Genomic DNA, 21,879 nt, shown 5'->3' with positions numbered 1-21,879 from the left:
CTGGGCTCGCGGAAGCCTTATAAACTTACAGAGGAACTGACGTGCGCGAGGTTCCCCGCGATCTTCACCTTTACACCCACCCATCCATCCATCCATCCAGATAGTATACTTACATACGGACGAATGGACGATAATATTGCGGATGCGGGGTGATCACGCTCACCGTGTGTGGAATATGACTGTGTGACAATGACAAGGTCAAGATGTGCAGAGCAAGAATAGATGCGAGAAAGTGCTCAGTAGGTAGCTGACTTTGCCGACTTCCTAGCAGTCTATTGGCCGTTCCTACGCTCGTGACAATAGTACCTATGATATCAGCCGACTGTCCTGACATGGCGGCATAGTGAGCGAGCTCAAACGCTGGAAGTGCAGACCAGGTTGGGTCGCAATTTTGCAAAGCGTCGTCTTTGGGGGAAAACCCCAGCGAGAAGAACGTTCGGATGCATCGGGACATGAGTCAGCAGCGCATCTTCCTGTAGAGCTATGCAGCTGGGGTTCGTGAGGCATGTGAAGTACAGGTCGACGTGTTCAGGATAAGCAGGCATTTTGCTTGCAGACATTGCAATAAGCTACGGTCGAGTAGCAGCGGATTGGAAGATGTCATGGACGAGAGTCCGTCTACTCTATATTGAAGAGGCAGTCAAGTCTCGCTAAAACAATCTGAACGTGACGACCATGCTCGCGATTGTCAAACGCACGTTCCCTATCTAAAATGATGTATATCCCGTCGTAGACTGATCCGAGCACAATGTCGATTGCGCAAAGAGTCAAACGTGACATCTCCAGTTTGAAGAAACGAAAGAATGTGAGCTGTGAGCCTGTGAAACGAGGGCCCACCAATTTGTTTTAATTGCTCGCTACAGGGCCAAGCAAGGGAAGCGGGGCAGCCCTCGTGGTGGAGCAACGCTGTAGGCAAACCTCTGGCCGACCAAGTGCTGTCGTCAAGGGCTTGTCGCATTGTTGACCTATACGGATAGCGAACTTCGCGGTCAATTTCCCACGGGGCCGTCCGTACGTCTGAACAGATTACAGAAAGTCGCATGACGGGCAAGAGACGACACCAGCTTCATCAGACCTGAGAAAGCCACAGTCTCGAGCCGCTAGGAGCTCGATTGTTTCAACCGAAAAAGTGAGGGGCGCCCTTTTTTGATGACGGACACGGCATGCGTAAGCGCAAGGATAGCCCGCCAGGTATGCTACCCAGTCGTGATGGTAAATAAAAAAAACCGTCGTACAACACACGGGACAGAGTTCCGACGGCAACAGGGCAAGCATAAGACAACGAGAGCACAAAACAGAGCGGCAGGGAAAACAGAAGCCGTTGCACCATCTGTCAACCCTCAGGACATGAATTTGTTGGCGCGCTTGTGTGCAGTAGTCGGCTGTCAAGACCTTCGGCTCGCGGGTACCCGCTCGTAGTCTGGGAGGACCCTTGCCTTTTGATCGCCATCGGGAGGGAGCGCATGCCTGCGGGTCTTCTAACGGCTATCCATGTGTTGCAAAGCTGGTGCAAACAGTGCTAGCATTTCGTGAGACTATCCGGCGGGCTGGTTGATTTGCCCTTTATAAGACCCAGCGCAGGCCATCGCGAGTCAAAAAATGTTCATCCATCGTGTGTGCACCCTCTCAAACATCTCTTGTCCTCGTCAACTGCGGCAGATAGTGGTATTTTAGCCAGGTCGGTGAGTACGTGATCGCCGATAAAAGCCTTCCAGCAAACCTAACCACTACCTCCCAGAGTCGAACCTCCCTTCCAGAGCTTGGCCGGTCTCCACGATTGTCGCAGACTGCAACAAGACATCCTTGCCCACACCACTATCGTTCCTGGACCCCTCCGTTTCAGCAGCCAACAAAAACAAACATGTGCACGAAAATTGTCCATGTCTTCAAATGCGGTCACCAGCAAGTGGACCTGGCTCCCTGCGCTGCATCAAGAGTCGCAAAATGTCCCAATTCTCAAGACAAAAAGATCAACCATGACCAACGTTGTTCAAATTGCCGAAGATGACAAGGTGAGGCTTTCGTTGTTCGCCTTGACTTGGACGTCGCTAACACGACTCAGTCTCATTCGGATCGCCGACTATGGTACGGAGTAATGGAAGGAGAATGGCCTTCGTTGAAGGAAATGTTTAATGGTCTACGAATCAGTTGTTGGCAAGGCTCCAGGCGGCATTGACATGGTTTCGTTCTTTTCTTTTCTTTTTCCATCTTTCTGCTTCATTGAAACTCATGATGGATATCATTCCTCGGCGTTCGGCAAGTCAAAAAAGGGCAGGTTTAGCGCGGCGTATGGTTACTTGGGCGGTCAAACCGTCCAGCAAGTATTGGACTTGAACACTGCAGAAAGGTTCCATTCTGCTCCGTATAGTGTAGTCTCTCGCGTAACATGACGGTCACAAATCCTCTCTCGCCATGAAGAAAAGAGAATGTGTCGCTTGGGGGGGGCAAACATTCGACTCCTCTGTCTCACCACCCGTGTATGTTTGAGAAAGTCCGAGTGGAATGATCAATTATGCCGTTATCGAATTCGCTATGATCAAAACCGACCTGCATCTGATACGTACCTCTTCCCCATGTCATGATTCTTGAGTTGTCACAAACAAAGCAGCGACTGGCTGTCAAGATCCGGCACGGACCGAGTGGCATTGCAGGATACAGCAAATGGCTGCAGCGTGCAGCGCGCTTGGGCAGCTTTCCGCTGTCATGCCAAAGCCTTAGGAGAGGTGAAACGTGGCTGCAGGGACACAGAGGCACCTATCCTTTTGGCCCAGAGGTTGATATATTGACACGAACGAGGAGATTTCATGTGAACAATTGCAAATAGCCGAGTTGCTGTTTGGCTGCAGGATGCGAGACAAACATGTAGAAGTGTCGGTGAGTTGAACGAGGTTCGTTTGGCTGGGAGTGGGGAGTGGGCCGAGAATCCGCCTCGACTTGCCTTGGTCCCGCAGCGCCCAAGACCCGACGTCTTATCAGTTCTGACGGCAAACATGTCGATAGAAATCAACTGGGATACCCTCACGACTGGCCCTGATGGCGAAGCGCTGGCAGAAAGCATCAGAGCCTTCATCCATGACCGGTTCCAAAAGATCGCGCTTCCGCGTATGATACGTTCCGTCAAATGTCACGCCTTTGAATTCGGCAATGTCGCCCCGACTATCGAGCTCAAGGACGTCTGCGATCCACTACCGGACTTTTACGAAAACGACGCAGATGACAGTCAAGAAGATGACGAGACGCCTGGCCGGCTCGACGAAGGCCAGCACAACGTTGCAACCCCCAGAGTCGATGAAACACGTCCTCACTACCAGCACAATGCCTCGTTGAGCCGTGATGAATTTCACAATCCACGATTGACAAATTCTCGAGAGCACATGGGAAATCCAATTCTATCAAGAACAGCTACTCCAGGAATCCTAGGAGGCACCTCCAACCTGGGCTACTTCCACTTGCCGCTATCGGCGGGACTCTCAGGTACCACGACCCCGTTGGCTGCTGTAGCAGGCGCACAATTTCACAATGCGCGACATGGCCCTTCTCAATTGGCTCAATCACCAGAGAGCAACTACTCCGACAGCGAGACACGGAACCGCTCGGCCTCATTCGGTTCTCTGACCCCTTCCTCTTCAAAGTCCTCCTCGCGTCCAACCTCACGACATTTGGATTGGCCCGAGGAAGCCACGGAACATGACGATCATCACTCTGAAACCTCACATCATGGACTTGGGGAGGAGCAGGAACGTAGTCCAGAGGATGTTCAGATGGTCTTTCACGTAGCGTACTGTGGCGATGTCAAATTGAGGCTGACCGCCGAGATTTCACTGGACTATCCAATGCCGAGTTTTGTGGGCATTCCGTTACAACTCAACATTACCGGTCTCACATTTGACGGTGTCGGAATATTGGCATACATCAAGAAAAAGGCACATTTTTGTTTCCTTTGTCAGGAAGACGCCGAATCTCTGGTCGGTGGGTCTTTGACAGGTGAACACGAGGAGCACAACAGTCAAGGAAGTGCACCACAGGGTTCACGCAAGCTAGGAGCGCTCCTGGAAGAAATCAAGGTCGAAAGTGAGATTGGTCAACGCGAGGGAGGAAAGCAAGTTCTCAAGAATGTGGGGAAGGTGGAGAAATTCGTCCTCGAACAGGTGCGTCGCATCTTTGATGACGAATTTGTGTATCCCAGCTTCTGGACGTTCTTGGTTTGAGAGACAGCTGTCACTGTCTGGGCCTGTCTCAACAGCAGCAAGAGAAGGGGTTGGTTTTCAGGACCCCATATCTCGTGACATCTTACAGTGGAATGATTTCATGGTCTTTGCTCTCCATTTCTTACGCGAGCGACGAAAACGAGAACAAGTCATATTTTCGAACCCCTGAATTCACTCCCCTCTTGACACCGCTTGTTGCGGATAACTGTGAAAGCGCATTCTGCAGGTCCCAAGGCTTCTCGCAGGCTGCAGCTGTCAAATGCAAGCCTGCTGGTGTTACAAAATGCGCCCATCGGTCGATATGGACGGCTTCTTGGTTGCACCGCAGCTGGTGATCACGGCACGCTCACCCGTTCAGGGCCAGCAAATTCGACATTGCACACGGCGAATATCTTTGCACACATTGTTTTTCGCTGGGCATTGTGTCCGTGAGTGGACAGTGAAAGAACAGGAACAACATGATACAACTGACGCGTCTTCTTAGCCTGACATGCTTGTGTCCATACCTGTCAAAACATATGTGCTTGCTTTGGTGCTGTACACTGCTGAATCGTACCGTAGTGTGCTAAATGTTTTGCTGAACATTGGAGATGTGGCGCGGCGCTTGCAGCACAATTTTTTTGACATTGACTCTGCTTGATTATGAATGGTACAAGTTTTGATTCCGAAAATGGGATAGCGCACAGTGAATCATCCGATTTGGTATTTCCAAACAGACTATATTAATAAAATGGTATCCATGACACACGTGTAGCATATTAGACGCCTCTCATTACTAATAAGATGCCCAACCTGAGGCAACTTCACTTAGTATGCCACCATGCTAGACAGACCATCAAGCTCGCGCTGGTAGTTCTTGTGCTGAGAGATGGCGTAGGAGAAGGCACTGGAGAAATCTTTGGCGTTCTTTACAAGATCGATAGCGTCCTTGAAAGTGCTGGCCTCGGTCTGAGCAGCAGTGACAACGCCGTAAGAATCGACGACATTGTTGCTCTCTGAGAATTCGACACCGGGAAGAGAACAAGCGTCCTGTACGAACTTAACAGCCTCGCCGGTAGCGCCAATAGCTTTGAGGTGGCCAAAGGCCTCACGGACGTAGTGCAAGGCACGCCCGTTCTTGCGGAGAGTGGCAATGCTGTCAGCTCCACCGGGAATGAAAATGGCATCGTACATTGTTGAACGCTGACCCTCGAGGTTGTGGTCGGGGGCCACACCCTTGCCAGAGTCCTTACTTTCGCCAGCAGCGTAGATCGGAGTACGACGGGGAGCAATGGTGAAAGGAAGGGCACCTTGAGCCGCCAGGGCCGCTTTAATGGCGTTGTAAGCAACAGCGTCGTAGCCATCGGCTATCAGGATTGCCACCATTCTAGTTGCGATGGTCAGATTCTCTGGAGGAAAGTCTTCTTGACTCAAGCCCTTCGACTTCTTGCCGTGATTAGGACGGCCAGCTACCTCAGGGATATCGGCTCCGACCATCTCGGCAACGCCCTTGGCCAGATCCAGATCGATATCGGCGATTCTCTCGACCATGCGCTTGTATACGATTGGATCATCGCAGTGGTCCAGCTCGAAAGAGAGTGCGTTCATGATGTGCATCTTCTCATGTTCGGACATTGAGTTGTAGAAAAGCTGTGCTTGGTTGTAGTGTTCACGGAACTTCTTGCTGCGGAGGCGAGTCTTCATGCCGGAAACCTTCTGGGGATAGTCAACATAGCCACCCTCCTGGGCAGTAGCGGGCTTGGTGGCCTCGAACCGGTTTGGCCAGTAGTTGACCGTTCCCTTGGTGATTGTGGTGCGATGTTTGCCATCTCTGTTCTGATTCATAACAGGGCATACTGGCTTGTTGATAGGTAGCTCCTGCCAGTTGGTGCCTAGGCGACTGAGTTGAGTATCAGAGTAAGAGAAGTTGCGACCTTGCAGCAGAGGATCATCAGAGAATCCAATACCAGGAACAACATGACCAGTGCAGAAGGCCACTTGCTCTGTCTGAGTGAAGTACTCGTCTACGTTACGGTTGAGCTCGAGTTCGCCAAGGTATCTCACTGGGAATTCTTCTTCGGGCCAGATCTTGGTAGCATCCAGAGGGTCGAATTCGAAGTTGTCAGCTTGGTCCTCGGGGATGGTCTGGATACCAAATTTCCACTTGGGGTACTGTCCTCCCTCAATCGCGGTCCAGAGATCTTTGCGATGGAAGTCAGGATCCTGGCCGGCCAATTTCAGAGCCTCGTCCCATACAAAGCTGTGCACACCGAGATGAGGCGTGAAGTGGAATTTGACAAGATGGCGCTCGCCTTTGTCGTTGACCAGAGTGTATGTGTTCACACCGAAGCCTTGCATCATCTGAGAGGAGACAACAAGTTAGCATGGCTCTTGTTTTTGTAATGGTGTGCATGCCCGTGTTCGGCGAATCCTGTAACATGCACCTGTCGCAATGCAGGTATTTCTCCAACCCGGTCAGATGCCTATTGAGATCACCAGCACCTTTTCAGGCAGCTGAACTCTTAAGAGACACTTGAAATGTGTCAGGTAGTGCTCTACAGTGTGATGCTCGAAGACTGGGCTTCAAATCCCATATCGAGACCTTCTCTGGTAGAGGTTCACCCATAAAATGAAATGTTTGTACACTTACTCGGTACGAGCGGGGGATACCTCTGTCTGACATGGCCCAGAGGAACATATGGGTCGCTTCTGAGCTGTTCTTGTTAGTCTTGCAAGTGCCACCTTTAGTCTTATGCAAAATAGCTTACTGGAGGTATTGGAAGTCCCAGAAATTTGAATGCGAGCTTTGCGCCTGCGGGATCTCGTTGTGAGGCTCGGGTTTGCCAGAGTGAATCACATCTGGGAACTTGAGAGCGTCCTGGATGAAGAAGACCGGAATATCGTTTCCAACGATGTCCCAGTTACCCCTGCATACAAGGGTTAGCCAGCAGACCTTTGTCTAGTCTGGGACATACAGACTCTTCTGTGTAGAACTTTACTGCGAAGCCACGAACGTCTCTGACAGTGTCTGCACTGCCTCTACTTCCCAAGACGGTGGAGAAGCGAACGAAAACGGGAGTGGTGCGTGAAGTATCTGTCAGGACGCCAGCAGAGGTAACATCTGATGCATCCTCGTAAAGCTTGAACGTTCCAAAAGCACCAGCTCCACGTGCATGTACCACTCTCTCAGGAATTCGTTCGTGGTCGAAACGGTGGATTTTCTCACGAGAAGAATGGTCTTCGAGTAGCATGGGACCTGTCTTGTCCTCTGTTGCAACTTTGAGCCAGTCGTCAGTATTTGTTTGCTTGACACCGTAATCGGTAGTGATCCTGTTGTTCGAGTCCTGGTAGTTCCTGATGTTATCCTTCATGGCCAAAACTTTGGCGTTCTCAGAGGGCGAGCCAGTGACGGCCTCTTTGACAGCATCTGCAATTCCTGGTGCCATTATGATTGACTGATTGATTGATGATGTGAAAGAGCAAAAGAACAGCTAGGCAGATTTTTATTTTCTGTGGGAGAGCTCCCTTGTTATACACTCCTTTTCTAGCAGCTTGGACAATAAACACAGCTTACCAAGAAGTGACGTGGATACCACATCATACCCTCCGCCTTGTTATGATTGGCAAGGCACGCGCATACCAGCTTTGACAGCTCGCGGCCCGCTCTTGGTAACAGTACTATCTAAAGCCGCGTAGCCTCTTGCAACGAGGTGGCTTGTCAGCTCTACCAAATAACCACAATCACCTACCTACTGTCTGAGATGGAATCGACCATTGCTCACTATCATTCTTTCTTTATTGATGAGCCCCATTGTCAAGCATACGTCAGAGCATTCAATTATCGGCGATTTCGTATATCTGATTAGCACAATGCGGAGAAGGCCTGCCCAATCAGCAATCACTATATGTCAAGCGACTCGCAATATTACGGTAAGCTCCGTTCTCATTCAAGTAACCAGTGAGGCAGCTCTCTTCGTATAGGCGATTTGGCCTGAGGGTAGGTGAGCCATGAACTGCCGAACAAAAAGTCAGTCAGATACGTCTGACACGACAGGGCCCTGTCTAGACTTAGAGCTTGTTCGGTTCGGCTTCTTAAGAAGTAGTTTCTTAGTTTATTTATAGATATTAGTTAATAAACCTTGCTTGTTCGGTTTATAATCTTTTAAGTACCTGTTTATAATCTAGTTACTATATAGAAGCAAGCTAGAGGCGTATCTTTACTTAAAGTAGTAAGGCTCGCGTGCCTAGACACGATAATTGTACTTATTTCCTAACACTGCTCGAGGGCAGCATCTCGCTAGAAACTAGTCGTTAAAAAGCTATGTCGTAGCTAGCAACACTAGTATAGAGCTAGAGGAGCACCCCGTCGTAGACCCCTAGTAGGTTAGAGACATTAAGATAGTCGTCGAAGATAGAGGAAGCCTTTATCGCCGTATTAATGGAGGCTAGAGGTAATAGTTAGCGAGCGCAGAGTAGCTCGAAAAAGTAGGTCCTTATAGAGGCCGTTAAGGCGGTTAAGTTAGTGTTACTAACTATAAAGGGCGAGCCTTAGGATAGGACGCGGGCATACGCCCGTACGTTCTTAGCGTCCGTATATTCTTTATTAGATTCCGCACATTCGTAGACTCCTTCCTACTTTTATCGAACCTATTAAATCTTAACCTACCCTAAACCTCTATATATACGTAGTTTACCCGTAACATTAGGTTCGATCTAAAAAACATAGATAAGTCCCCCGTTAACTTCGCTCTAGAGTCCCCTATATACTAACCGGAGGCCGGAAACACTAAATAGGAACCGTCGATCGAAGTAATATAACGAGTAGTAGAAGAACTATATAACCGATAGTACATAATAGAAGCTAAGCTCCGTAACGAACGCGTAGCCCGCTATNTCGCTTTCTAGATAGAAATCGCCGGATTTACCTAAAGAGTGTACGCGTATGTAGTTCTAGGTCTAGCGTTCCTAATAATACTAGGGAACCCCTAGAAAGCGCATAATAAGATCCGGACCGCGCTAGAGAAACGCTAGTACTACTACGGGAGACTAGAATAATAGGTTAACGAGGGCCGTAATTACCGGGAATACTAGGATAATAGTAGCTTTACTACGGTAGCTACCGCTTCGTCTAAGGACATTAAAAAGTTCCTTAAGCCTAAGGAATACTTAACGACCGAGGCACTAGAGAAGTCGCTGCCGCTAGAGCTTAAGGATATAGCTCCGCTATTTAACAAGCGGGAGGCGGAGAAACTGTCGCTATATAGAGAGGGCATTAATTACCGTATTAACCTCCGGAAGAAACCCGACGGAAGCACCTTTAGTCTACCCTAGGGCCCTCTATATAGCATGTCCTAGGAGGAACTCCTAGTCCTAAGGAAATCGCTAGATAACCTACTAGAGAAGGGGTATATTAGACCTAGTACCTCTAAGGCTACTACCCTAGTGCTTTTCGTACGGAAACCGGGCGGTAGACTAAGGTTCTACTACGATTATCGGGCGCTAAACGCGATTACTACGTAGGATCGCTACCCCCTACCTTTAATCGCGGAGACCTTACGAAACCTAGCTAGAGCTAGGTAGTTAACTAAGGTAGACGTCGTAGCAGCTTTCTATAAGATCCGAATAGCGCTTAGAGACGAGTATAAGACTACGTTCCGGACTAGGTTCGGGTCCTTCGAGTAGTTAGTATGCCCGTTCGGTTTATCCGGGGCCCTAGTAACTTTCTAGCAGTACATTAACACTTTGCTCTAGGAATATCTAGACGATTTTGCATCTACCTACCTAGACGGCGTTATTATCTATTCGAGCGGCTCGAGAGAGGACTATTTCTAAAAGGTAAGAGCCGTACTCCGGAAGCTATAGGACGAAGGCCTATACCTAGACCCGGAGAAGAGTAAGTTCGCTTAGAAGAGGATTAAATACCTAGGGTTTATCGTACACGCCGACGGAAAAGGAGTAGGAACTAACCCGGAGAAGGTAAAGACTATAAGGTCTTAGAAGGAGCTAAAAACATAGAAAGAAGTACGTAGGTTCCTAGGCTTTATAAACTACTATAGGATGTTTATACCGAACTTTTTAGAGGTAGCCCGGCCGCTTACCGCGCTTACTAGGAAAGGGACACTATTCTCCTAGACAAAAGACTAGGAAGTAGCGTTTAATACACTAAAGGAACGCTTCTATACGGCCCCGGTGCTTTCTAGGTAGGACCCGNTAACGTAAAAGATTTGCATTATAGGGATTAATTAGGGGTAACCGACACAAAACTTATAGAAAAGCACAAAAACACTTTAAAAATAATAAACAGAAAAAACAGCGGATTTCATTTAGTAGGCTCCGCCTAAAAACTATAGGAGAACGGCTTAATTAGCGCGGCGAGCGCCGAGAACGAGGGTAGGAGGGACGCTACTAGTACTATACCGGTTAGCGACGACTTTTAACTAGAGAACGAGAATGCACTTACGTCTAGCCCTACTAGGCGACGACGTCGACTACCGAGGTAGTAACCTCTAAGGCGAAGGCGCTAAACTACCGTAAGCCGATAAAAAATGCCTAGAAAACGGTATAAACATACGTAGAGAGCAGGCTAGCGGCCTAGAGAGGCTTAAGGGCCTTATAGGCCTTAAGCACCTTCTTAAGGTCCTTATAGGCCTCGTCGCTAGGAAACTACCGTAAGCTAGTAGAAAAACGATAGAGAACGAAACATACCGAGCGGCATTAGTAGTAGAACGAGTCTATACCGAGTAGGCGATATAAGCTATTTAAGGACTATTCGGTAAGCGGTAGTTTTATACTAGAGAACGGTATAAATATATAGATTATCGTAACGAGTGCGAGTAGTAGCGTAGCGGGCGTAGGAGCAAGAGCGAGCCGACTATAAATATTAGTTCCCTAGTTAAAAACTATTAGGAAGCGAAAACCTACGGACTAGTCGATATAGTCGACACTAGCCTAAGCGTAGGCGAAGCAGTAAATGTAAGACATCTAGGCCTAGTAAGTTTTAATCGGAAAGCGGCGTAAAAGTTATAGTAAGAGTAGTATTAGCGGTAGGTATAACGTACGTTATTATTGTTACTACTATTATTATTATTGTTGTTACGTAGGAGAAGGAAGGTTAGTAGAAGGAAGCTAAAGGCTAAGGGTAACGAGTAGAGGCCCATTATAAAGCTACTATTATAAGTAAAGCTTATTATAGTCATTATCGCTATTAGCGACAATATTTACTACGCTAAGCCGGCCTTTCTAAATAGAAGGCTGCCTATAAAGCATCGGAGGCAGTTATAAAGGCAACTAGTAACGGAGAGCGTCGGGTCGCGAGCCTTTACTAAGGGCCGCCGGATACGGTAAAGCCTAGGTAAAGGGAACTAGCCGCGACGAGCGAACGTTAAAAGATAGTATATACTATTTTCGGAGCGTAAACCGGCTAGTTCTAGAGGGAGGGCAACTAGAAGGGGAGGGGAGGGGGTAATATAAAGGGCGAGCCTTAGGATAGGACGCGGGCATACGCCCGTACGTTCTTAGCGTCTATATATTCTTTATTAGATTCCGCACATTTATAGACTCCTTCCTACTTTTATCGAACCTATTAAATCTTAACCTACCCTAAACCTCTATATATACGTAGTTTACCCGTAATACTAATACCTAATCTTGTCGAATTTACGAAGGTTAAGAATAAGGAAACGACCTTTAAGGCCTATTACTAGGCATAGAAGGAGATAATGTCGCGATCCGGATAGGGTATTAACTAAGATACTAGCCTACCTAACGCGGAAGAGAAGGTTATAGACGACTACTTTACTAGTAAGCCATCTATAGTAAAGTATTAAGACTAACTATTAAAGCATTAGAGGGAGTTCTAGCACTTATACGACGACGTAATAGCGACTAGCTAGCATGCCGAGACTACCTCTAAGGCTTAAGTCGATACCGACTTCCTACTAGATCCTAATCTTATAGCACTTCTATTAGTTAAAACATTAGTTAAACCCTCGTTAGATCCGCTATCTAGGGACTTACCTTCCTCGCTATTACTACCGTCGTCTCCTACGCCTTCCTAGCGCGCGACCTAACCCCTATTAAGCTATTAAGCACTTAAGAGAGTAGTAGAAGAGTAGGAAAGACAGGTAAAACGGACACTAGCGGAAAGGATTAGTATAAACTTAGGACGACTAGCTAAGGCGCTTAAGAAGCTACTAGTAGTAAGGGCCGCGAGCCTATTCTTTAAAGAATTTAAGGACATAGAGCCGTTAATGTAGGTCTCGATTACGTAGAAGTTAAGTAACGAGGCGACTACGTAGTTGTTCCTAAGTGCGCCGAAGTTAATAAGAGTCTTCTATGTCTCTTAGTAGCGTATAGAAGTTAAGAAACGAGTAATAGTTAATAGATTAATTAATGTAATTTAGAGGGTCTCGGAGGATAGCTAAGAGCTAGAAATGGCTAATTCCTACTAATATACGCTTCGTAATCCTTCTATATGTTACTTATAACCTGCTCGCGTAACATGTTTATCTTACTTAAGCCTCTAGCTACCCTCTTAGCCGCTTAAGAGCCTCTAAAGTTATTGCCCTCGTCCTTTATAGCATCTAACTTATTATTAGTTAGGTCCTTAGTAGCGTAGGCGCGGTCGGTCTTATTTATAAAGTTATAAAGACCTACTAGAGCGTATACTAGCTTTACCTACGTACGTATTAAGAACTTGTTCGCTATCGACGTAATCTTAAACTAGTTCTTAAATATACTAAAGGTTCGCTTAATAACATTACGTAGCTACGAGTGACGCAAGTTAAATAGCTCTTCCTTAGTCTCTAGCCTTTTTCCTACTTCTAACTACTCGCGTAGATAGTATCGAGTCGACTAATATAGTATTAATGTTATCTCGGAATTAATATAGCTAGTATTAGTAAGGTAATACCTCTCTTTACTCGGCACCTTAAAGTCTTTACCTCGCGCCGAACTAAGTACTCGACCGTCGTACGTAGAGCCTTCCTATCTAGCTAGTATATATAGGAAGTTCCTATTAAAGTCATATACTGCTAACACGTTTTATAATAGGAATCCCTTCCTATTTCGCTATAGCGCTTACTCCCCTTTAACGTATATAACGATATAAGACCCGTCGAGGGCACCTACGCACTTATCGAAATATAGACTAAACTTTAGGTTCTCTAGTATCTTTTTAGGCACCTCGGACGACTCTAGTATAAGCTAGACTATAAAGGCCCTATATACAGATTGTAGGGCGGTTAGGACTTAGTAAAATATAGTCGACACGGTGTCGCGCGAGTACTAGAAGTGTTCTTAGACGATCCGAAACCGTACGTTATATCTAACGATATATAGGAAGATAACTAGCTTTTACGTAGATAAGATAAACCGACCCCCTTATAGCGGAGGGTTAGCCTTAGTCTCTAACTACTCTAAGAGCCTTTTAAAGGTATGCTTACAAAGACGGGTAAAGTTAAAGAGCCGCTACTTGTTCCCTTAGTTACGTAGGTTAGTAGTTAACTCCTCGCTACGAGTAGTAGCTAGATATACGCTCCGAACACCTATAGGAATTCCTCGCTTATAGTACTATATAACTGTTAATGTAGCGGCAATAGCCGCGACCCTCTAGAGGTGTTAGCGACGAAGGCGAGATGACTCCTTAATAGGCATTAAGATAGTATATATAGCGTATGTGGCCCTTTAAAAACTCTGCGTCCTCTAGAGACTCTAGAGACCCTAAGAAACACCGTTAAGAAGCTCTATATAGCTATCTGACCGAACAGGACTAGTTTATTTGAGAGTAAAAAACTAAGCTAATCGTTACGTATAGGAAGCACGAGCCAGAGCAATAATCCAAGGTTTAAAATTAGACCCCCTCGCCGAACCGAACAAGCTCTTACCGTATGATCCTTAGCACATCATGCATTGATCGGGATCAATCTCCGTAACAGCTGAACAAAGTTGACAAGCCATGAGATTAGCAGTGGAGCATGGCCGCATAGTATGGCTTGCGATCTTCTCCAGCCTCCCCGTGTGCTAGATTTCGTCACTTTTGGCCACCTCTCGCGATCGTGACTAGGGTCATCTCAGATTAGTGCAGCCCTCTACTGAGAGTGCGAAAGTTGGCGCCTCTCAGTGGAAGGCTGCTCTAATTTCAAAATCATTGTGCATTTCTACAGCATGCGCGTGACAAAGTTCAGCACACGGGGAGGAGCAGCCCGAGAACTCACACTAATTCCGCCCATTGAGCTGACAGACTCTTCTTCGGCCAGGGATCTCGAGTGCTTGAAGGTCTTTCGACATGCTTAAGTAGAAAGTGTAACTTACTTGGCTGTTTATACTTTCTTATCGGGTTGATGTTTGCTTACAAGTAGCAGGAAGAGTCGTTGTGTCAACTCTATATCCACGTGCCGTCCATGCGGCTCTTGACCAAGGTTTAGAAGACTCACATTTTGGCTTTTCATACCCGGAAATGGTTTCCGGATGAGGAGAAAAGGCCTTTCGGCATAGAGAACAGATGCAAAGTGTTTGAGCATCGCTTCCAGGCTATTCCGGGTAACAAGATATACATACTCAATTCTAGTCGAGAGTCAACGTAAGCAATAATCAGAAAAATGATTGACCCCGTTTATTCAACGGAGAAAAGACGAAACGACTTGACCGACGTTCCTATCGTGCATCGCAGATGCAAAAGCGATTGGTCTCTTTCAGATCATGATAGTAAGGACCATAAGCATAGCGCCTCTTGGCTCGCATCCAAGAGGGATTTCGACCACAACGTATCTAGAGCCTTCGCCGCGACTGACTCGCGAGCCCATGCCAGCCACGTAAAGTGTCCTCTTCTGAAGTCACAGGACCTGGAGCTAAGAGCGCTAGCTGTAATAGGCTAGAAATATTCTGATATGCGTACGTGCGAGAGGCAGCGCTTGTGAAGAGAGGTTGATCTCTGGTACCGTGTATCTCGAATGATCCACGCAAATTGAGCTGCGCGTCGTCTCGTGCCTCCTATGAGACACAGCATCTAATGAACCGCAAGAACGAGGATGCTGTCTGTCGTAATACATCCACCTCGATCCGGGTTTCGAATTCGAGCTTTTTCTTTAATTGTGAGAGACTTGATAAACACTCATGTAAAGCACTTCTGGGAAATGATTCCTGCCTCATGGCATAATGGATACAGCATGACAACCGCAAGGTAAGATTTTGATCTGAAATTAAGCAGTTCTCGAGAGGCGGTCTTCGAAGGACTTGCTTCTTTGTGAACAGGTAGATTATGTCTAACAGATAACAATATGGACAAGAATTGCGTCTAAGTAAGTACAGTAACGTGGAAGGGGTATCAATTTCTGTGTAGCGGGTTGGAACATCGGCATCGTAAAATCAGTCATCATAAATTGGGGAACACCCTCCTCAGCATCTTACGTGCCTTTGAAGTTCTATGCTCGGGCTCTTCACTTGCGGAGCTTTGGACTCCTGACATGGCTAATGCTCTTCTCTGGGCCCATTCCCTTCGCCCGTGACTCATCGTTGGAATGGACTGACCCGCAGTTGGTTGATTGTTGCCGGACATGGACCCCATCTCTACTGCAGCAGCTTGAGATGGGATCGTTGTTGTCGTTGAGTTGGTGGGAGGTGCTCGAGCATGCCGACCAAACAGCATGATGTTGCTTGCACTAGGAGTTGGAGGCCCAGCAGCATGACGAGCACGAAGGGCTGCAGATCGTCGAAGATATCTTTCCCGTCTAGTCATCGCGTTCGTGATCTTGCCAGGAACGTAGCCTTTGGGCAAGACTGACTGCTTACACAAAGGGCATATAGAGGACGAGTCGAGCATAAACAGATCAATGCACTCCGGGTGGAAGATGTGTCTGCACGGCAGCTCACGTACTTGAGACGCTGACTCGGCAAAGTCATCCAGACAGATAGCGCAGGTGGGCTGTTGAAGCGGAGGTGGAGCATGAGGTGCTCCTTTCTCGGGTACAACAGGATCCGGAGAAGAACTGTAAGCGTACAATGGCATCCGATCAATCATTTCCTGCGGCACAGTGAGCTTTCCCAGACCCAGGGCCTCGATGTCGACTTCGCCCCGTGCTATCCTAGCACGCAGGTCGTTGCGTCTCTTCCTTTGTAGGATGTGCATGGTGAGCGATAGTGCCCCGATGAGCACCAGCAGGACGGCGAGAATGATAAGAAGAAACACCCAGATGGAGGGTAGGTTGGTGCCGCCACTACCAGTGGTGACCTCCATCAAGAGGCGAATGTAAGTTTGATTGCTCGGGGCCTGATCAATGGGCGCATTGGTGTCGTTGGAAGAATTGCGAGCCATTTGCTCAAGAGTCATTTGGCCAACCTGCGAGGCAATGGCATAAACGGGATAGTTGATAACCGACTTCCAATGACCTCCGTCCCCCAGGCTCCAGGCAGCGTCATGGGCTGATGGCAATGCCATGGCGCTGGCATTTGGAATGTAGAAGACGAAGGCAGTGATCAAATCCGAAGGAGCAGCATTCAAGTAGCTGAGTGTACAGGCGGGAGAGATCCAGGGGGCAATGGCAATCTTCGGGGGGACCATGGGAAGATCTGAATATCTTGTGACATTGTCAGGCAGGTATTGGGCGCAGACACCATCGAGGTCTGGAACGTAGAGCAAGCCTGTGCTCGGGGGCGGCGAGTAGCCACTATTCAGAGTACGAACATTGCCGCCTTGTTGGAAGCTGAAGGCGTTGGGGGCATAGTCGTAGTTGAGGTCATGGCTAGAGGAATTGGAAGTTATGGCAATGGTGGATATGCGGAGGCCTGTCATTCTTGGCAATACTCAGTGCGGAGACCAAGGCTGACGAGGTTGAGACGACAGGCAAGACAGCGGAGCAGAGGAGCGCAGAGGGCTGGCGATGAGCCGACTGGAGAATCAGAGCAGGAACAGAAGCATGGACAAAGGCGAGGCGAGGGACAGTGGTTGCAGACAAGACGAGACGGGCAGGAGTGACGGAAGACCAAGGCCGGGTGCCGCTCTCGCAGACGGAAGTGCAACGAAAGTGCATGGCGGGTCATGGGCGAGTCGCGGCGAGGGGAAAGTGGGAAGCGGCGAGCGTCATGCGCCTCTCCGGAGCCAAGCACTCGCACGGACCACGCGATATGCGGAGTTGCGGGTGCTGAGGCTCCTTGGCTGTTGCTGTGAGGGCACTCGCGAGTTGCAAGTCGCAAGCCAAGCAGAAACATCAAGTCAACAGCAACCATCCATGTACCGGCCGCGCCATCATGGCTCCCTCGTCCAAGAACACGGCCTCCTCAGGGCGCCCGCGTGAAAAGCGCTCGCGCTCGCGCGCCACCAGCCCGACCTCTGCCACTGCTACGGCTACTGCTACTGCTATCGCGCTGCCCAGTAGTGGATCCACGCCCTACCTCCACACAGCCCATTCGTCTTTGATGGTGCCCTCCAATCTGTCCATCGACGCTTTGATGGACAAGCACGCCACAAACTCGACCAATCCTCCTTCAGCCTCCAGCTTGCACGCTTTGCACGATAGCATTCACTCACACGTCCTTCCCAACGTTCGCTCCCGCAGCGATGCTTGCGACCGGAGCATGCGCGAATTGTCGCGGAAAAGAAAAGTCCGCGCCGACCAAGAACTCGACAGGGAACGTCAGGAAGAGGAGGCCGAACAGCGCAAGAGGGTCCGCCTCTCCAAGAAGAACGACTCGCACCGCCCTCCTGCCGTCGGCGCCCATGGCCTTGCGCGCCAAGACGGCCAGGACCTCCACAAAGACTCTCCGCCGCCCGATTCTCCGTCTGCTCAAGTCGCTGCCGCCAAATCAGACCTCGATCACAATTCATCATCTCCCGCTCCCTCGGATGCCGAACACCAACCTCCTCCCGCGCCGTCCATCGCGCATTACGAGACATTCGGCAATGACCCCACTCAATTCGACGACCCCACAATCTATCACATCCGCGACTGGACTCCAGATATGTCCGACGAAGAGAAGAAGGCCATCTTCTGCGTCGCTCGCTTCCCCCACGATGACTTGCACGACTTGACGCCAGGCACTCCGCCAGACATGGACTTCAGCAGTGCCAAACCCGCCAGTCAGATCAATTTTTCCACCTTCCAAGCATACGTTGAGCCATACATCCGCCCTCTGACTGAAGAAGATGTGGCTTTCTTGAAAGAGCGAGGTGACCGTGTTACACCCTACCTGATTCCTCCGCGAGGTCCCATGCCATACACCGAAGTATGGGCAAAGGAAGACGGCGTGAGCCACCATGACTTCAACCTTCGTTTGGCTTCCAATGAGCCTAGAGGAAACATTGAAGATATGAATGACGATGTTGCCGAGACAGCTCAGATCTCGGCCGGTCCGCTGATCTCACGCCTAATGAGCGGTTTCCGTCACGATCCTCACGTTACCAAGGACGACCAACCCAGTGGAAATGGTGATGTTTCAATGACAAATGGAGAGAGTACCGCTGGCGGTCAAGAGAATGAACAAAATACAAATAACGAAGAGGCATCAGATGCAGTCGCCTTGTTTAAGCCCGCAACGCATTTCCCTGACCAACATAAGATACCGCTCAACGTGGGTCGCGACTTTGCTCCTCTCGAACAGCGAACATTACAAGAATTGCGTTACTGTGGATTTGTCACACCCGAAGCAACACCAGATTATGACTCGCAATACGATGACGAGGTCGCCGCTCGTTTGCGCTACTTACAGTCGGAACTTCAGCGTGTCGCTCAAGAAAACACTGCTCGGAAAGCACGAGTGCTGGAACTGACCGAGGAGCGCATGGCTATGCAAGAATACTCAACCATCGCCGACGATCTGGACTCCCAGATCAACACCGCCTACTTGAAGCGTAACCGCACAATGAGCAAGCCGAAGAAAGGCACAGGCAAGGGAAGACCAGGTGGTACGGGTGGCGTGGCTATTAGCAGGAACTTGGTGAGTGAAGGCGTCAAAATGCTCATGGATAGAAGGAAGGAATGGAGAGAGCTCATTGGTCCGGTTGTCGATTTTGGACAGCAGCGGATACCAAAGGAGACTGTGTTTGACAAGGAAAATATGGACAGACTTGAAAAGGTTGAAGCCGATGCTGGCGAAGAAGAGATAGAATAATTGTAGAGGTATCCGAATCAAGGCATTGCTAGCACGTGCGAAGCATCCGGCTAATTGACATTCTGCATCTCAATAATGCTCATCATCGTGAGAGCTTTTGACAGTGAGATTGGCTTTCGTTCGAACATTGCTTGTCCACCTATTCGACATGACAGCCTTAGTAACGTTTGTCGGAAATAATTGCAGTATAGATCTATAGGCGGTATCAGATCCGACTCGGGGATGACTCTTTTTCCGTCGGCCGTGGCCGATGTCTTGGAAGGCGGAGACTTTCTTCAATAGTCGTCCACTCCCTCACTTTTCCTCAGATCCCTCTACTCAGCTAACTTCATGGATTGACTCCCTTATCTGTCTCTATTCTCATTTGGTAATCGCGGTCCAATATCGTGCAAGTCAAATGACAACGCCTACGACCCATGGCACGACGCCAGAACGTACCACCTCCAATGACATATCTTCTTTGAGCCCGCCAGTTGTGCCATTGACCTACCACGGTTCTTCGGATAATGAGAAACCGCACTCGTTGTATCGAGACATAGAATCTAGAAGTCTCGCAGATGAGAATGTCTCCTATCCAGAAGGTGGCAAAGGCTGGTTGGTGGTTTTTGGTTCCTTTTGCGGCATGCTTGCAGCTCTTGGTCTCATGAACTCAATTGGTAGGCGGGAGCACTCGCAGTTGAACCGAAAGCAAGTCCACTGACTTTATCATCAGGTATCTATCAAGCCTATGTTAGTACACACCAATTGTCCAACTATTCGGAGGGTTCCGTATCCTGGATTTTCAGTGTCTATTCCTTCCTATCATTCTTCTGTGGTGTCCAGATCGGTCCTTACTTTGATGCCAAAGGTCCGCGATTACTGGTCGCCGTTGGAAGTGTGCTGTTGATAGCCTGTACTCAGCTACTAGGTATATGCACAAGTAAGTCTGGAGAACATCATTGTCCTGAAGGGAAACATCTAATTCATATATCAGAATATTGGCACTTCATGCTTTGCTTTGGAGTGCTTGGAGGTATTGGTACGAGCCTCATTTTCACCCCTGCTGTTTCCAGTATCTCTCACTGGTTTCTCTTGAGGCGTGGCAATGCGACTGGTATCGCAGCTACTGGGGGTGCTGTCGGTGGAGTCATCTTCCCTCTCATGCTGCAGAACCTTTTCCCCAAAGTCGGCTGGGAGTGGGCAACACGCATCCAAGGCTTCATCTACATCGGTCTCCTCCTCATGGCGAACTTATTCATCCGCTCCCGTCTCCCACCCAAGCCTGGTGGCAGTGTCTTGCCAGACTTCAGGATCTTCCGGGATATACCTTTCGCCTTGACCACAGTCGGGGTGTTCTTCGCCGAATGGGGACTGTTCATTCCAATTTCATATCTCACCTCCTATGCCTTGACTTCGGGTACGTTTAGCGAAACGTTTGCCTATCAACTCATCGCCATTTTCAATGCTGGCAGTGTCATTGGAAGATGGGCACCAGGATATCTTGCAGACAGAGCCGGAAGAGTGAACTTGATGATCATTTGCTTGATTCTTTGTGCTCTGTCGTCAATGGGACTCTGGCTTCCAGCGACAGTCCTCTCCGCGTCTGGCGAGGGCAGCGACTCGACTATCCTAGGCTTGACTATCACCTTTGCCATCCTCTTCGGCTTCGGCTCTGGATCCAATATCAGCTTGACGCCTGTTTGCGTTGGACAACTATGCGACACTGAAGAATACGGTCGATATTACAGTACTTGCTACACCATTGTATCGCTTGGTACGCTTACTGGTATTCCTATCGCAGGAGCACTACTCGAAGCCTGCAATGGTGAGTATTGGGGATTAGTACTGTTCACGGGATTGTGTTACATCATCAGCTACGTTGCGTTCTCATGGGTCAGAGTAATGAAGCAGGGATGGGGTTTGAGAAAAGTCTATTGAAAAACTGCTGTGGGCCAAGGGTCTTTGATTTCGTGCTATGTATCGGAAGATGTTAGCACCACGCTACAATCAGCCGGGCTATCCGATCTAATGGCATATCTATAGAGTAAGTAGACAATTGACGTAGATGTAGCGGCCCAGATATCGCGCCAGAACCGAACTCTCAGCCTGACGAGGCACCTTGCAAAACAGCGGTCAAAAGGCACAATTCTTTTTGGCTCGATGCAGCTGTCCAAGGAAATCGAGAAAAAGCGCCACTCTTAACCACCCAAAGCATCCTGCCTTTTTACAACTAGGTTAGAAGCCTCCTGGTGGACCAGGACTTCAGTGTCGGGTCAATGTCGCTCGACCTCCAACAGGTCGGTCAAATCCGCTACTAACTCACATCAACCTCTTCGACAAATCAACGCAAAGAGGCACGGCAACCCATCTACCGCGCCATCGGCCGACCGTGCCATGTATCAGACGATATTAGCACCACGCTCTAACCAACCGAGCGCAACCGACCTGCCCACACCCTTTCCACACTCTAACACCTACCCTCACTGCCATGGCATCTGCCACGTCGAATTGTATCCAATAATCTTATTGGGTAATGGTTCGCCAAATTTCATCAAACAGGTCGGTTAGCTCAGTTGGTTAGAGCGTGGTGCTAATATCGTCTGATACATGG

The 21,879-nt window shown here is 48.7% G+C and overlaps 6 protein-coding genes across 6 annotated transcripts; 3 read left to right on the top strand and 3 right to left on the bottom strand.

Annotated features, from left to right (window-relative positions):
- Positions 1–953: 953 nt before the first annotated feature.
- M438DRAFT_349725 (uncharacterized protein) lies at positions 954–1,682 on the bottom strand. The gene has a single exon (XM_029906459.1). The coding sequence runs from the start codon at positions 1,328–1,330 to the stop codon at positions 1,118–1,120; it is 213 nt and encodes a 70-aa protein (XP_029755600.1). The 5' UTR covers positions 1,331–1,682; the 3' UTR covers positions 954–1,117.
- Positions 1,683–2,985: 1,303 nt separating this feature from the next.
- Positions 2,986–4,636, top strand: M438DRAFT_349723 (uncharacterized protein). Its single transcript, XM_029906458.1, has one exon. It carries the CDS (start codon positions 2,991–2,993, stop codon positions 4,206–4,208), a length of 1,218 nt encoding a protein of 405 aa, XP_029755599.1. The 5' UTR covers positions 2,986–2,990; the 3' UTR covers positions 4,209–4,636.
- Positions 4,637–4,860: 224 nt separating this feature from the next.
- On the bottom strand, positions 4,861–7,700 carry M438DRAFT_306307 (catalase). The gene is made up of 4 exons (XM_029902259.1): positions 7,167–7,700; positions 6,956–7,114; positions 6,838–6,901; positions 4,861–6,548 (listed from the first exon to the last, which is right to left on the bottom strand). Exons 1-4 carry the CDS (start codon positions 7,631–7,633, stop codon positions 5,016–5,018), a joined length of 2,223 nt encoding a protein of 740 aa, XP_029755598.1. The 5' UTR covers positions 7,634–7,700; the 3' UTR covers positions 4,861–5,015.
- Positions 7,701–15,388: 7,688 nt separating this feature from the next.
- M438DRAFT_349721 (uncharacterized protein) lies at positions 15,389–17,245 on the bottom strand. The gene has a single exon (XM_029906457.1). It carries the CDS (start codon positions 16,972–16,974, stop codon positions 15,559–15,561), a length of 1,416 nt encoding a protein of 471 aa, XP_029755597.1. The 5' UTR covers positions 16,975–17,245; the 3' UTR covers positions 15,389–15,558.
- Positions 17,246–17,429: 184 nt separating this feature from the next.
- On the top strand, positions 17,430–19,289 carry M438DRAFT_359682 (uncharacterized protein; the record flags this gene model as incomplete). Its single annotated transcript, XM_029907355.1, has 1 exon — positions 17,430–19,289. One exon carries the CDS (start codon positions 17,430–17,432, stop codon positions 19,287–19,289), a length of 1,860 nt encoding a protein of 619 aa, XP_029755596.1.
- A 297-nt stretch (positions 19,290–19,586) lies between these two features.
- On the top strand, positions 19,587–21,472 carry M438DRAFT_306300 (MFS general substrate transporter). The gene is made up of 3 exons (XM_029902258.1): positions 19,587–19,945; positions 20,002–20,208; positions 20,263–21,472. The coding sequence occupies exons 1-3, from the start codon at positions 19,687–19,689 to the stop codon at positions 21,204–21,206; spliced, it is 1,410 nt and encodes a 469-aa protein (XP_029755595.1). The 5' UTR covers positions 19,587–19,686; the 3' UTR covers positions 21,207–21,472.
- The last annotated feature ends 407 nt before the right edge of the window (positions 21,473–21,879 follow it).

Source organism: Aureobasidium pullulans (genome assembly GCF_000721785.1).
Source record: "Aureobasidium pullulans EXF-150 unplaced genomic scaffold scaffold_33, whole genome shotgun sequence".
Lineage (NCBI taxonomy): Eukaryota > Fungi > Ascomycota > Dothideomycetes > Dothideales > Saccotheciaceae > Aureobasidium > Aureobasidium pullulans.
This window is presented reverse-complemented; position numbering and strand designations above follow the sequence as displayed.